This window comes from Corapipo altera, unplaced genomic scaffold (assembly GCF_003945725.1).
Source record: "Corapipo altera isolate COAL_440 unplaced genomic scaffold, ASM394572v1 45, whole genome shotgun sequence".
Taxonomy (NCBI): Eukaryota; Metazoa; Chordata; class Aves; order Passeriformes; family Pipridae; genus Corapipo; species Corapipo altera.
This window is the reverse complement of record NW_020884877.1, coordinates 376,946-391,307: the sequence shown is the minus strand read 5'-3', so window position 1 is coordinate 391,307 and position 14,362 is coordinate 376,946. Positions and strand designations below refer to the sequence as shown.

The window sequence follows — 14,362 nt, the reverse complement described above, 5'->3', positions numbered from 1 at the left end:
TGTTCTGTCCCCAACTTCAGTTTTACTGGCTCACATTAATACAAATTAAATAAAGACCCAGAACTGATAACAAAATCCCAAGGGAAGCCTCCTGATGGGATGAGAGCCTTAGAGAATAGCTTTGCCCTTTGGACCAGAAATCAGAGCTGTTCCTAGATGGTATCCAGAAACCCACTCCATTTCTTACAGTGACATTTCTTCTGTCACTGTAACGAAGCCATTTCTTAAATCTGCAGCATTCTGGACATGACATTTCCCAAAACAGAACCAAAATTTTCAGAAGGAGTTTAAGTGACACTCCTAAATCCATAGAGATCTAAAATTATAGTTATACACATTAAAATTATAGGCTTCCCTCCCTCTCCGCCCCCTGAAAACAATTATCAGCTTCATTTACTTTGCGGCACCACCAAGTGTCCAGCACTACTGAAAATCTGGTTCTACCTTTATGCACCCTAAAAATCTAGATGAATTTATCAGTGCCATGCTGGAAAACCATGGCCTGTGTGCTGCAGGGTAAGCTGAAAGGATGTTTGCGTGGCTGTTTTTCTTCGTTAGCTTGTTCCTTTGGGACAGTAGTCTAAAGGAAGCTAAGCAGCAGGATGCAGAGAAGAAATAATGAAGGCAATGGAGACAGGCTTGCAAAAATCCTTTGCTAGAGGGAAAAAAATCTGATCAGAAAGATGCCAGAAAATATACCAGTTGCCTGAGGCTGAATCCAGCCTAGGAGGGTTGAACCTGCAATTTATTTGTTGTGTCTTTAATTTTAAGAAACCAATACACTAGAAAAGACTAAAGAAACTGTCCCAACAGGTCAGCTAGAGATTTCTTCAATGGAAGTGGCATTGTGTCACCATCCTGTTCAAAACTCAGAACTGAGATTTGTGGCATTAAGAGTTTGAGATAAACATCGAGCACGCTCATCATGCACAGACAACAGGAGATTCAAGATACAGGACTTGTATGACCTCACACCAGCCTAACTTTCTCCTGAGGGGGTTTGTACCTGGGATGTGCAGTACCTCTCTCCTGAGAGGTTTGGGAGGATATGCTTCCATCCAAGGAATTTCCACGATGACATGCTGAAACAGCAGCCTTTGGAGGTACAGAATCTGGCTGTGTTGTCTCACAGACCACCTGCAGTCCCTTTGGATGGTTGTAATAAAAGAAAAGAGATATATAAACATACTTATCTCTCCCATATTAGCTTTATAACTGCGATTTGTGCTTAGACATGACCATTACTTCCACCACAATGCCATGGTAATATGGAGAAACCGAGCAAGCCTGGGGTTTCTTAGTACTAGGCATTGCATAGGCAAAGGGTAAGACAGGGCTTTTGCCCAGGAAAATACATAAGATCATTGAATCATAGAATGGTTTGGGTTGCAACGGGCCTTTAAGATCTAGTTCCAACTCCCCATCATAAGCAAGATCAGATTTCCATCCTACAAGACAGGATAAGGACAAGGAGATCCAGACAACTACACCTAATACCCTTTGGTTCCACTGCAAACTAGGTTGGGAGCCTTTGGAAGAACTGTGAATAACTGTAATTTCTGGAGATGGAATACTTTAGGGTGGTAACAGCAAGTTCTGTTTCCCCCCTCTCTCAGCTCCTTATTCAAGCTTGTCAAAACTTAGCACAGAACTCACCTCAGTATGGCCACTGTCCAGATTAGGGGATTCACAAGTTGCACTCTGATTGTTGGTAGGAGAACTTCTCTTGGCTGAGAAAAGAAGCCAAAGCAGAACATTTCAGGAAACACCTATTATATTATAATGTACCACTGAAAGGATAAGCCAGAAAACAAAACCAAACCCAAAGCAGCCTCTCTCTGCTGCAGACTTTCTGGGCATCAGTCACAGCCATAAAAAGGAAAAAGAAAAAAAGGACTGTTTGAATTTTTTGCACAGTTATTTCCATTGCATTGTCATCAACACTGTCTAGTGGAAACCTCTATTTCTTTAAAATTTAATTTGAATATAAATTTTATCCTAAATCCATTTGCCATCAAATTTTGTTTTCCTGTACTTACTAGTCCCTTTCATTTTGGAGTTTTCCCTCCTATTTGCACATATATTCAGGTCCTTTTCTAGGCTACATCTCTCAGAGTGTATTGGGATTTCCAATTCGCCAAATGCTTTCATCACAGGAAACACACATATCACAGAGAAAGTTTGGTCAGTGATATTGTAGCAGAACAAGGGCATAACACAGACTAGAATGACTATTCTTGAAATCCTGTCACATTGAAAGTTGTGCAGATGTGACTTAGACTGACTGCAAACAAAACATTGCAAAGTTTCTTCATTATATTTTTTTAATTTGTTATGTGAAGAAAAATTTAAGTAAATTTGACTTTTTTTTGGTCCCAGTTGGAGATAATGCTAAGACAGCAGCATCTTCCTTGATATAAAGGACCTCATTCCAATTACTATTTCTGTCCTGCTGAAAATGCTTTCAAAACATAACGGAGCATTTTCCTTTCATACTTTACTCCTTAAGTTATTTTTTAGGAATTTTCTGACTTCACACAGACCTACAGGAAAAATTCCAATGGTCAAAGAAAATTTAGGACTAATTCCTTTTGTTACTTCCAGGGCTGAAATCCTATATTTTAATTCCAGAAGTTGAAGCAGAGGGATGAAGTGTTAGATGTCAAAGACTGTTTTAAATAATCTGAAATACTCGAATCTTTTCAATTCTGGGATGTTCCAAAGGTCTACAAAGCCTTCAGAACAAAATTACTTGTTTTAAGAAAAATCTGATTAGGCAAACTACATTTTCACTATGATGAAAATTACAACTCCATTCTCTTGAGAGCTGGCAAGCAATGCTACAGCAATATATCCAGCTCACTTTCAACGCACCACCTTGTAGAAATTATGCAAAACTATTGTCTAAAAACATAAAAGTAAAAAAGTTTTTTGGGACTAGGCCTTGGAAGCCAAAGTCTCTGAAGCCTAAGCACCCAATTCCAGTCTCATCATGGCTGAAACACAAAGGAAGAGCAACCCTTTCCAGCATGCAGAAGTGAATTCACAACCTAGGCCTTTCTTTGGAGAGTCTTGAAATTACCTTTTTTAATTTCATAACATGGGGAAATTCAAATTTTAGATAGGAGGAGAATCAGCTGTGTGTTCTTCACTGTTCACCTTTGTTCAGTGCCAGTTTGGTAAGGCTCAATTCACCCACGTCAGACTGCTAAGAGACACTGCCTTTCCCCTTCTTAGCAACTAAGGAAGATGAGGTGAAACAGAGATAGGAGGCTGACAGGTAATGATAACTCTACTGAACAGTTTCTAATTTCCTAATTGTGATGGCTCTCTCATCTCCTATTCAACTATTAGGCAAATGTCAGCTGACTCCCGAGGGGAAACAACCTTAAACTACTCTAAGGTTTCACTAATTCCTGCAGTATCAGTAAATTCCTGCAAATACAATGACTACAGAATGTAAGGCAGCATTAGGCATTCCTAGCTCTCAGGAGCTACATTACCACAGCAAAGTCACAGACCTGTAATGATGTTCCTGATGGGCTTTACAAGAGCATTGAAGGCAGAAACTTCAGGCTGCCTGTGTTCCCACATCGGCTGCCAAATAACGAGGCCACTGGCCAACCGGAATGTCAGATCAGACTCCTAGAAAGAGAAACAGAGGTGGTGGCACACCAGCTCACACGAAAGAATGTGGTTTCCAGTCTGTGAGGACTGTAATTTCTCTGATGCACAGATCCTACAAGAGATGAGTGACACCATGTGCAGTTCTGCAGTGGGTATATACTAACTCGGGCACCACTGACAACACTCAGCAGACTTAATATATGTCACGTGTGGCTAATGAAAAATCACAGAGAAATCTCAATACAAAAACACACAGGAAGGTTTTTCCAAATGAAATTTCTATACTAGTTAAGGAACCCTGTTTTTCCTAGGACATTAAGCTGTAAAAGAAAAGGCCATTCCTGTCAGAAAGCATCTCTTTTAACCATATAAAGTTACTTCATGTTTGGTATTCAATCTCAACCTTAGGATTGACACTCAAAGACTTGAACTTCTTCCCCAAAAGAATAAGAATACTAAATATTAAAACATTACTTAGAAATTGAGGAAACATGTAACAGATTACTATGAAGTAGTGGTATAATACATCACTGATATCATTAGCACTGTTGGTACCTGAGCTATGTCAATACAGAAACACTGACACTACTTACAGTGATGCTGTCATTGCTTGACGTATGCAACTGGCTTAAATCATGCAAATTTGGGCTTTTCAATATTCATCACCACAGTATTTCAGAGATCTCAGAGATTTTCAAGATAAACCTGAGATACTGATATTAACCCCATCTTATAAATGGGAAACAACATCCCAGAAAGATTAATGTTGAAGATTGGAAATCTTCTCTCCAGTAGCCAGGGTCTACCTCCAGTTTCATGTAATTCATTCAAAGGGCAGCCCACATTTGTGTGTGTAGCGCTGGGAAGAATTCAACACTTCTTCCTGTCCTGTCCCAGTAGCTTACAGAAAAAATTATGAAAAATTTGGGGTAATTAAATTGAGCTATACTGTACTGGAACTCAGTAGCAGAAGTAGGGAAAGAATCTACTTCTCCAGTCTTGCTTTCACCTGCCTGAATCAAAAGATTATCCTTTATTTCCTGTTCTTTCTTATCTTCTTCAACTGTTGCAGCATAGGAGGCAGGATTAGAACAGGTAACAGTCCCATCACTTCATGACTTTATAGACCTTTTCCAAGTACCTACTCTTTCCCAAGGCCTAGCTGGAAATGTAAAGGCTAAAAACTGCAGCCCCTCAGAGAGGCAGGAGAACATGCAGAAAATGCCTTCTCATCACCACTCTGCAAAGCTGATGCACTCAGTATAAAATCAATAGAGCGACCCTGGCAGACAGGAAGCCTGCAGCCTGCTTCCAACTTCAGAACAAAGGAATGCTCCATTGCCTTTGCTACTGCCATGCTTATAACACCATCACACATTCCTGGTAATTAGCATCAAGATGATTAGTAATGACAACAACAAATCCCAGTGGCAGCCCCACGGTTGAAAAACTAGCAAGGCCCTTCTGAGCAATGGTTGAGAATCAGTGGTGCAAGCCAAAGCTCACAACCCTTTCTGCAGGTTCCTGGATCCCAGAGACTTCACAGGGGCCACAGATCTTTCACATTCCCAAAGGCTAAAAACGGCTCACTTCAGATTTATTTTCCTTTGTGCCTGCCTGATGCTGAGGTGATTGTTCATGTCACTGGAAGGATTTCTTCCTGATGGCAGTGGTATCCTGCCAGCTTGTTAAAACATTTCCAGTGGTCCCCCAATGTGCACTGTAGGCTGAATTAAATAACAATCACAAAGGCAGAGTAATTCCTTTCCTGCTCAGAGCTCACTCCACACAAGCACCCCATCAGTGTTCCACTTACTTTAATTCTGTGGACAAGGGGAGCAAAGAGGAAGACAAACAGCTCCACGGTGGCCATGGAGTTCTGGAAGAACTTCCTTCTGCTATTCTCCTCCTCATCAGTTGTGGCGCTGGGCTGGGGATGTCCTGGTGATCCTTGGTTTTCCGCCTGATGGATAAAGGCGCTACTGCTCCCTCCCCAGCTAGAGCCTCTGTCCCCTCCAAATCGGTCATTGCTGCAGTCCTGAGGAGCCTCCAGCAGCATCCAGTGAAGAGTGTGAAGAAGCTTTGTTTCAGCTACTCCAAGCTTATCCTGATGCCCTGCGTGGAAAAATGCATCACTGTATCTCACAGGGTTACCATTAATGGTACTGTTGAGACTTTCAGAGCTGCATGGGAAACTGGACATCCAACTTCCTGATAAGCATTTGAAAATTAAAATTCTACCATTAAAAGCATCAGCATTCTGTCTCATTATGTTTGAAACCTCCTGAAATCTCCAAAATCACAAGTCTCCATTTACTTCACAGCATTTGCAGTCCAGTTCCTGCAATGTCAGCTGCAGGGCATGGACAGCAGCATGGACATAGAGTGGTCCCAAAAGCAGCCAACTTGACAGTCTTGTCTGTTTGACTTTGTTGAATAAGATAAAATGGAAGTGAGCACTGCAAGGTGCTCAAGCTGTGTCCTGTTAATGCCTCCAACTGGTTGAAATCAATCAGTAAAAGACTTACTAAAAGTAAGCTCTATTTGGACCTCTGTCCTTACTGTCTGATTGACTTATATGCTGAGAATCCCATGCATTGATCTGAATAAAAAGAAAAAAAAAAAGAAACAAAAAGAAGAACTGAAGATACTAAAAGTACCTGCTGCAACTGACAACTGAAAGAAATATGTATTCCTTCAAGGAACCCATGTCTGCTGGGTGGTTGTTCTAAAATAAGTTCTATTACCTCTGGAAAATAACCAGCAAAATGTTATTGAACTGCTCTTCAGCTCATCGAGCCATTACCTTCACTGGGGAAGCTCCCACAGGTTACCCTGCTATAAATAAGAAAGACAAGCCACAGGAAAGACAAGCCACAGAACGAACTAACTGGGGTTCTAAGGATTTAGAATATGTTGGCACCCTGAGCATCAGAATGTCACATTTTGACTGACAACACCCTCAGAGGAGCACTAACCCAGTTTGTTCCGGTTGGAGAGCAGCGTTGCGGTGCAGTGCAGCACATGCGGGAGCGCAGCCTGGACAAGTTCCCAGCGAGAGATGCTCTGGATGGCTTCAGAGAGAGCTGGAGAAAGGCCATGCAGTTTGTTTTCTACTAAAACTCTTTCAAAAGACTAAAAGCAAGAAAAAGGAAAGAAAGACACTGTGTATCTGTTTCTGCATATTCCTTCCAGCACATGGAACATTCTCTTTTAAAAACCTGTAATATTTAATTATATAACTAAAGCTCATCTTGCAATATTTTTCCTGAAAAACATAGACTGTAACTAAAGTTCACCAGACATTTGGACATACTTGACTAAGAAGTGAATGGGCCACACAATATATTTTCTGTAATATAGAGAGTTAAAGCAAGTATAACCTGTATATTAGTAAGTTCTGACATCAAGCCAAACTTACTGTTATGTTGGGTATTAATCTGGCATGCAAGTAATCCTGTTGAAAGTCACAGGAGCTAAGGAAGCCTGTATTTGTGGAGCTGAGTGCTGGATATTCTTCTCAAACAAACATGCTCTTTCAGTTTAGTGTAACACAAAGGGCAACCCATTAAAGGTATATGAGCCTTAGGAAATGTTTTCACACCCTGTCACAAAAAATAATCACTGTACAAAATTTTTTGTCTAGCCATGATGTAATGGTTTTATGAACACTTAGAGAGCTGATGGCTGCAGCAAGTTCATTATTTTTACCTCAAGCAACAGAAAGTAAGACTATCTGCCTCTGAAATCTCTATGGAAGCTCCTTATTGCTAGTTGTTCCAAACATTTCAATAAGTTGCTGCTCTGATCAAAGATCTCATTATAGGTCACAAATGCAGTTATTTTCCTTCTCCAAAGTTCTTAAAGGAAAGATAATGACAATGCATGTCCTTGCCATATACCAGCTTAGCCTCGTGACTATCTATTTGGTCACAAGCTCTTTCACCAGTGCGACAAAAACACATTGTTGCTCCTTAGCTTTCCATTCAAGGTCTCATTCCCAGGTACTTCAATGGCATCAGGGAGAAATTCCCCCAAAACTGCCTTCTGGAAGCTGTGGTCCACATTCTGCATGCTTCAGAAACTCAAGAGGAAGCCAAGGAGTTTGCAATTATATCTTTAAATTAGCCTTGCATTTAGCACATTTTGGGCCTCTGAGCACACATGAAGCTTTCCCTACATGGTTATCTGCCAGATTCCGCTGTTCTTTCCTGGCCTGAGCAGAAAGCCTAACATATTTCTGTACCCTAATGAAAGATTAGCTTCTGGAGCAGCTTATGTGATCACAAGTATCTGACACAGAAGTACTGCATGCTACCAGAAAAATGTAAACACAAAAGCTGCTGTATGGAAACCACTGAGTGTTCTTGCCTGCTACAGGCACTGCCTAGTACAGTAACTACTACTGTGGATGTACTGCCAGCGCAGGAACTAACTGGCATCAGTCCCCACATTGAGAACTGTCCCAAGCAGACCAACAAGAACATGCAGTTCTTTGGACAAGTGTTCCTGTGGAATTTGCCTGGGGTTTTTCATAAAGGTCCAGCTCACAGCAGCTTCTGTCTACACCAGACACTGAAGATGCAAGGCCCTGGGTTAGCATTTGCTCCTGTAGAGCCTTCCTTTTGGATTGCTGCAGTTCTACTGTAACTTTCAGGACCTGCTACAAAAAATATACAGACATTGAGACAGAAGACCTAATTTTCACCCCACATGAACTGAGCAACTGCTGCTACAGCTGGGAGGACTTATATGCTTCAATGAGAAGGCTGAATGAGAATGTCTGAAAAAGCTCCCTGCAAGTCAGTCAGAAGACAGATATTGTCATGCTATGGGTATGTCTGGAGCTGCAGCCTCAGGGCTGCAGCTTGGCTGAGAAAGCAGTTACCTACTTATAGCAAGCTTGTTCGTGCCTCAGACACCCCACACACCAAAGGCCAATAAAGAATATGTGCCAAGGTGGTAGTGAGGGAAGTCAGTGTTTATATCTTGGCTGGAGAAAGGGCACCCCTTTCAGCAATGCTCTGTTTCTGTTTTCAGCTCCCTCAGGGCCACTTACACAAGCATTTTTCCTTTTAGCCTGGTGGTGACATCTGTTTTCACAGGGAGTGGCAGTCAGCCTTTTCTAGCTGCCTTCCCACTCCTTTTACCTTCTTCTCCACCAAGAACCAAAGAGACTGTCAAATACCTTGTGACCAGGGTCAGTCTGTGTGTTCCTTTGCTGCTGGAATGGGAACAGGTAGCTGCCTGAAGATGCCTAGACGAGGAGTATAGGACAGAGTAGATTCTGGCTGGGCTTTGCCATGGTTTCATAAACAGCTTTGCTTGAGTCATGTGAAATTCCCTGGCTCTAAGCCCAGGGAAGCTCTACCTGCATGAATTGCATAAGGCAGCAAGGGCTCAGCCAGGCCCCCAGCCCTCACTAGACAGACAGGACCTTCAGAAGCTCAGCACCCCCCGTCCCACCCTCTCAGGAGTGCCAGAGGAACTGCAGGTGTCCTCCCGGGGAGTAGCCCTATGGGATTGCATGTGGAGAAAAAAAATAACTAAAGAGCAGGGCCCAGTACCTAGCTTTGTACAGAAGGACTCTGGTAGAGACATGGAGAAATGGTTAGTGCTTTTTGAGCTGGACTCGTGTCCTTGGAGGGGACCTTACAGTCCTGTTCTTCCAAAGCCCAAGTGAAAAGCCGAGACCATCGCTAAAGTAACTTCTGTCTGACTGGAAAGAGCTTGAAACGCAGGCAGACAGTACTGTCAGTTTGGGGCAGGTCCACTGAGCAAGGAGGAGTTCCTAGAAAGATCTAAAACATTAACCTAGGAGTTCATAGCACAAGGGATTGTAAGGCTCCATTGTTTACTAAACACAGCAATAGTATAAACATTAGCAAGTAATGAAATACAGATGCCAAGCACTTTATTTACAGAAAACTGTTGTGCTTAAAAACTCAGTTTTCTGCAACCAGACCTGTTGTTTGGATAAAATAAAGGTGGTCTCCTTCTGAACTTTCCATATCTATACTTTAATTATTCATAACAATAAAACACATAACTACATTTTCAAAAAAACCCACAAAAAACCAAAAAAAACCCCAAAAAACAAAAAACAAAAAACAGAAAAGAGATGAACTTTGCATTTGCAAGATCCTCCACAAAACATTTATGTTCTTCCATGCCCAATGCAATCCAGGGTAAAAGAATTTAACATACCCTTAAGTTCCTTACCATCACCCCAAAAATGCATTAGCTTTGTACAGCACTCACTTGCACTCCTATGAGGCCATTTACAGCTCTGACTCACGCACATTAGGAATGATGTTGTGTCAGGACAGAACAATTTCAGAATGGAGAGAAGGAAGAACATTAAATCCATACTGAGGCACAAAAGCATTTAAACAGTTTAAGACACTGTATGGGGGAGGGTATTTATCTCCAGCTTAAAAGCTATTATTCATAGACTAATTGAAGTCAGTGTGATTGTTCATGTAAGGAAAACAAGGCTATGAAAGGGCTGGGTTTTTCTTCAAGTATTATGGTATAAAGCAAAGCTCAAAGAAGCAATGCAATCTGCTCCTGCACACCAGATGCTGTACTCACTGAATCTAAGCCTCCAGCATCTGCTTCTTCCATGTACAAGATGCAGCAAATTCTACTGCAGCAAGTTTAGAGCCAAGAATAATAACAGAATACTGCATGACGTCGTGTCATTTGCATTGCCAGAGAGTTAGCAGCCTATAGACATGCCTACAACAATTCTGGCTAGCTAATTTTAAAAGGACAGATCATTTAACAGGTGCACAGTATTTTCAGGCACATTAGTCAATACAGGGGTGTTAGACAGTCAGCTGGATGTTTCAGAAGATAAGTCAGGTACCTGTCAAGTTCCAGAAACCCTGCCTCACTCATACACTCAGCACCCTGCTACCCCACTGGATAATACAGAACGCGTTGATGTGGGCAGACATTCCTGTGCACCAGCAGGGATAGGAAACTGAGGAGCAAAGACGATGAGAAGGTGGCAGATGCAGCATATCAGGCTGTATCCCATCAGTTGCTCAAAACTAAGCCTCACCTTTGAAACCTTTCTACCATAATTTAATGATTATGTTAAGGACTGGAGAAGAATCAAGTTCTTCATTCAAGGGGTGGAAATTAATTGGATTTTTTAAGACCTTCCTTTCCCTTGGCTGACACAGGTGATTTATGTTGTCTTGTGGGTTCTTTTGGTGTTATTTTTTACGCTTAGTAAATCCTGGTAGGTGCTCTTAGAAGAAAGATGCTTTAGAATCAGCCTGGAGGACACAGAGGAAGACCGAATGCCAACAGCACAGCAGAAAGCACAGGGAAGTCACAGACAGACAGACACATCATGGAGAAGGCACAGAGAAGGAAACTGTCCCTCTACCCAACAGTGACAGGTATGAGTTCATAGGTGAGGCCACAGCCTCAGAGGAGAGGTGCTCCAAGGCATGGCTCCTGCACACTGCCAAGGCTCTTGGTAAAGGACACAAGGCAACAAGCTCCATTTTCCAGCCTCTCAGCAACCAGAAACTGTCAATGGCATCAGGCGGTGACGATGCCTTTTGCTCCATGTGCTACAATTGCAGTACATTTTACTCACTGACACACTAAGCCAGCAGTCCTCTATCACTATCTGGTATCTAGCAAAAACCCTGAAAAATTTATGGATTTCTAAGAAGAAAATGAGTCAGCAATAGCTAAGGCTTCTCCAGCTTAATATCTTGTGAGAAGGAAGTCAGAAAATTGCTGCAGAGAGATCTAAGTACTTTAAACTACTAAGATATGTGTCCAGACCAAATTTTTCCACTCTGTCAAGTTCGGCTGCAACTGCTTAATGTACTTTTAAGTAATCCAAAGACCGGCAACCATTCAAGGAATTCTGAAATTCTCTAGATACACATCTTACTTGAACTTGCTGCATGCCTTCCCTTTCTCCTCCATTTGGACAGTAACTTGAGGTTTTATGTGAAATACAGTTAGAAACAGGAGTCATAGAAGTACAGATTTAAGCTGAATGGACTAAATCCACTTCTGGGATAAGCTGAGAAGCTTATCAGCCACCATGGTCAGATCAAGTTGCACGAAAAGTTAGTCACTAACAAGAGTTGAAAAAGAGAAACAGGTACGTACCACACAGGAAGCTTCATATTGTTTCCCCAGTTTAGGTCTTAAAAATGCACTGAAGGAAGGGAGAAAAAGTGTTAGAGACCCAGTACATCAATGTGGATTTTGTTTAGTTATTTTTAGGATTTTTCTCATGTCAGAAAGTTGGCAAAACACAGAGAAATTTAATGTAAAGGAAGACAAAAGGTTAAAACTATGTTCAGATACCTGTTGATAACATCTGACAAAATGCTGTTACCTCTTCTAGAAGACAAAGTACCCACGCTGATATGCCAAGAAGCTGTTAATTCAACCCTCAGGAGAAATCCTGTTCCTCAGGGATAAAATCTTTCGTCAGATAATTTTTAGCCATTTTATCTCAGTGAAAGATTTTCAATATACTCTGTTTAAAATGTGTTATATACTACTGAACTTTGCCTTTCCTCTATTTTAAGCCAGAGATCCATTTGCCAGCTCTGTATTAAGTATTTTTCTCTACAGCAGCTGATGTAGAATGCTTATGATGAAATGCAGGCCTTGTAGGTAGAAAATACCCACCCTCTGCTGTCATTCTCCAGAATGGGATCAGAGTTACATATTAAAAAAACTAATCAGGTCACCTTATTTTATTTTATTTTTTTGGAGGACACTGACTGTGGTATAAAGGGATTTGGTGACGGAGGCTTTGAATTAGAGCCACAACCTTCAAATCTTCCAACCTCCCCACCACTCTTACAATGTTTTCACTTTAGAATTCTGCTGAGACAAGAGACAGACACGACTCACAAGGAACATGAAGCCCCAGCCATACATTCATCCAGCCCCTCATACATCATTACTCTCCAGTCCAATGAAATAAGGTGAGACTTTGACGTATCTGTTTGCATGCTGACCTCTCAAGGCATAGATTACACTTCCAGGACAGCTGCAAATACAGATACAAGCAAAGCTGCAGGTCTGGTGCAGCACTGACGGGTGCTGCTTCTGCTGCCAGAGCTCCACGAGTCCTCTTAAAAGGGGGGAGGAGGGGAGGCGGGACAGGGAGGAAGGGAAAGGTGGATACAGACACATAGACAGGGATATTTCAAAGTCAAAGCAAGAAGCTGCCTGGGATTGCCACTAGGTTAAGCTGCCTCCAGACCTTCCCGAATCCACACAAATTGCTCTATATTGAGTGCAAAGAGAACAGCTTGTTTCACGCCTGCATGTTGCAGCTGCAATCACCGCTTCCTCCCCGCCTCCGGGCAGCAGCCGGCCCGCACCCCCCTCCCCACTTCAACTGCCCTGTTGCAGCGATATCCCAAGTACCCAGGGCTTTGCTGCTCTCACCTGGTTTGTCTCCATAGGAAGGTCTGGATGGGCAGAGGGATGCCACGGCCACTCTCCTGCTCCTGGCCCTCTGAGCTTTTCCTTTTCACCATGATGCTGATGACAGCTGCTGCAGTGAGCCAGCCTCAGCAGACACATCAGTCGGGATCTCCCATGGCTGTCTCTCCGGTGCCCGCAACTCTTTACCCTCTTCCCTTCATCCCCTGCAGCCCACCCGCTCCCTCCAGCTCTGCTGGTGCAAAATGGCTGCAGAAGGCAGGGAGGAAATTAGGGGAGCGAAGATGTCCGCGTCCCTCAGCTTCCTCCCTGCCTTCAGCACCTCCCTCTGTGGACAGCTCCCCGCGCCCAGCGCCCGGAGCCGGCGGGCGGTGACAGGCAGGGAAGGCGGGCGGGCGGCGCGGGGGCGGCGGAGGCACCGCCCCGCCAAACTTCCCGCACCGCGCCGGGAGCAGCGAGCTGCAACAGGGCTCCTGCCGCCTCCTCCCCGCCGCCGAGTTGGGAAGCCCCGCCGGCCCCCAGCGAGAGGGATGCGCAGTGCATCCAGCATCCCAGAGCTGGCCGAGAGGCGCCCGCCGTCCTTCCCTCCCTCTCTCCCCCGAGTTCCGCTCCTTGGATTCACAAAGGTCCTCGAAGCGTCCGATACAGCCTGTTAATAAACAGGGAGACACTCGTTTACCTCAAAAGTGGGGGAAAAAGGAAAGCAAGTCATAAACCCTCTTCGAAATCGAAGGCTGGCTGTAGGAGCAAGGGAAGTTTGGGATAGTTTTTCCATAGGTTTTTCTTACACAGAAGAGCTGAGACAGAGGTGGAGAGGACGGGGAGTGCGAAAGCAGATTTACTTGTGCCTCCAATTAAACACCAGACTTGACTTGGCTAATACCAGGATGTATTTGAGTGCTGAAGTGCTGAACCAGTTGGCTTTGTTTGTCTTATTTGGTTGGGTTCTTTGCTAGCAGTAACTTTTACTGCTGGTGCACAGAAGTAAGGCCCTTTTATTCACAGGATGAGCTTGCTCAGACAGGAAAGCTTTTAATTACCATTTTCTTTCCTTCAGTTAAGTGAGATCAGATAGGAACAAAATAATCATGATTTCTAAAATATTAAGAGAGCTAACTACAATGAGAAGATGGTTAAAACAAATTACTTCTAAATGCAAGGTATGTATTAGAGGGATATACTCTATATCCCTATAAAACATCAGTAGAAGGGTTGTTGCAGGCCAGGGATGGTTTATGTGAATGTTAAGTGTTATATAGTCTCACCCTCAAAACTGGTGCCATTTTAG

General features: G+C 43.1%; 1 protein-coding gene across 16 annotated transcripts in view; it reads right to left on the bottom strand.

Moving 5' to 3' along the window:
* The window catches only part of UNC80 (unc-80 homolog, NALCN channel complex subunit), a 121,358-nt gene extending 107,873 nt beyond the window's left edge, over window positions 1-13,485 (bottom strand). For 8 of the 16 annotated variants that reach the window (XM_027636431.1, XM_027636426.1, XM_027636432.1 and 5 more), the window contains exons 1-7: window positions 13,078-13,481; window positions 11,776-11,824; window positions 6,606-6,762; window positions 5,444-5,742; window positions 3,522-3,645; window positions 1,657-1,730; window positions 1,007-1,146 (exon numbers count right to left, since the gene is read on the bottom strand). In XM_027636431.1, coding sequence (XP_027492232.1) covers window positions 1,007-1,146; window positions 1,657-1,730; window positions 3,522-3,645; window positions 5,444-5,742; window positions 6,606-6,762; window positions 11,776-11,824; window positions 13,078-13,169 — 935 coding nt within the window. In that variant the 5' untranslated portion in view covers window positions 13,170-13,481. Of the gene's footprint in view, window positions 1-1,006; window positions 1,147-1,656; window positions 1,731-3,521; window positions 3,646-5,443; window positions 5,743-6,605; window positions 6,763-11,775; window positions 11,825-13,077 lie in introns of those variants that run through there. The other 8 variants (XM_027636422.1, XM_027636427.1, XM_027636423.1 and 5 more) reach the window with 4 other exon arrangements.
* Window positions 13,486-14,362: the final 877 nt, after the last annotated feature.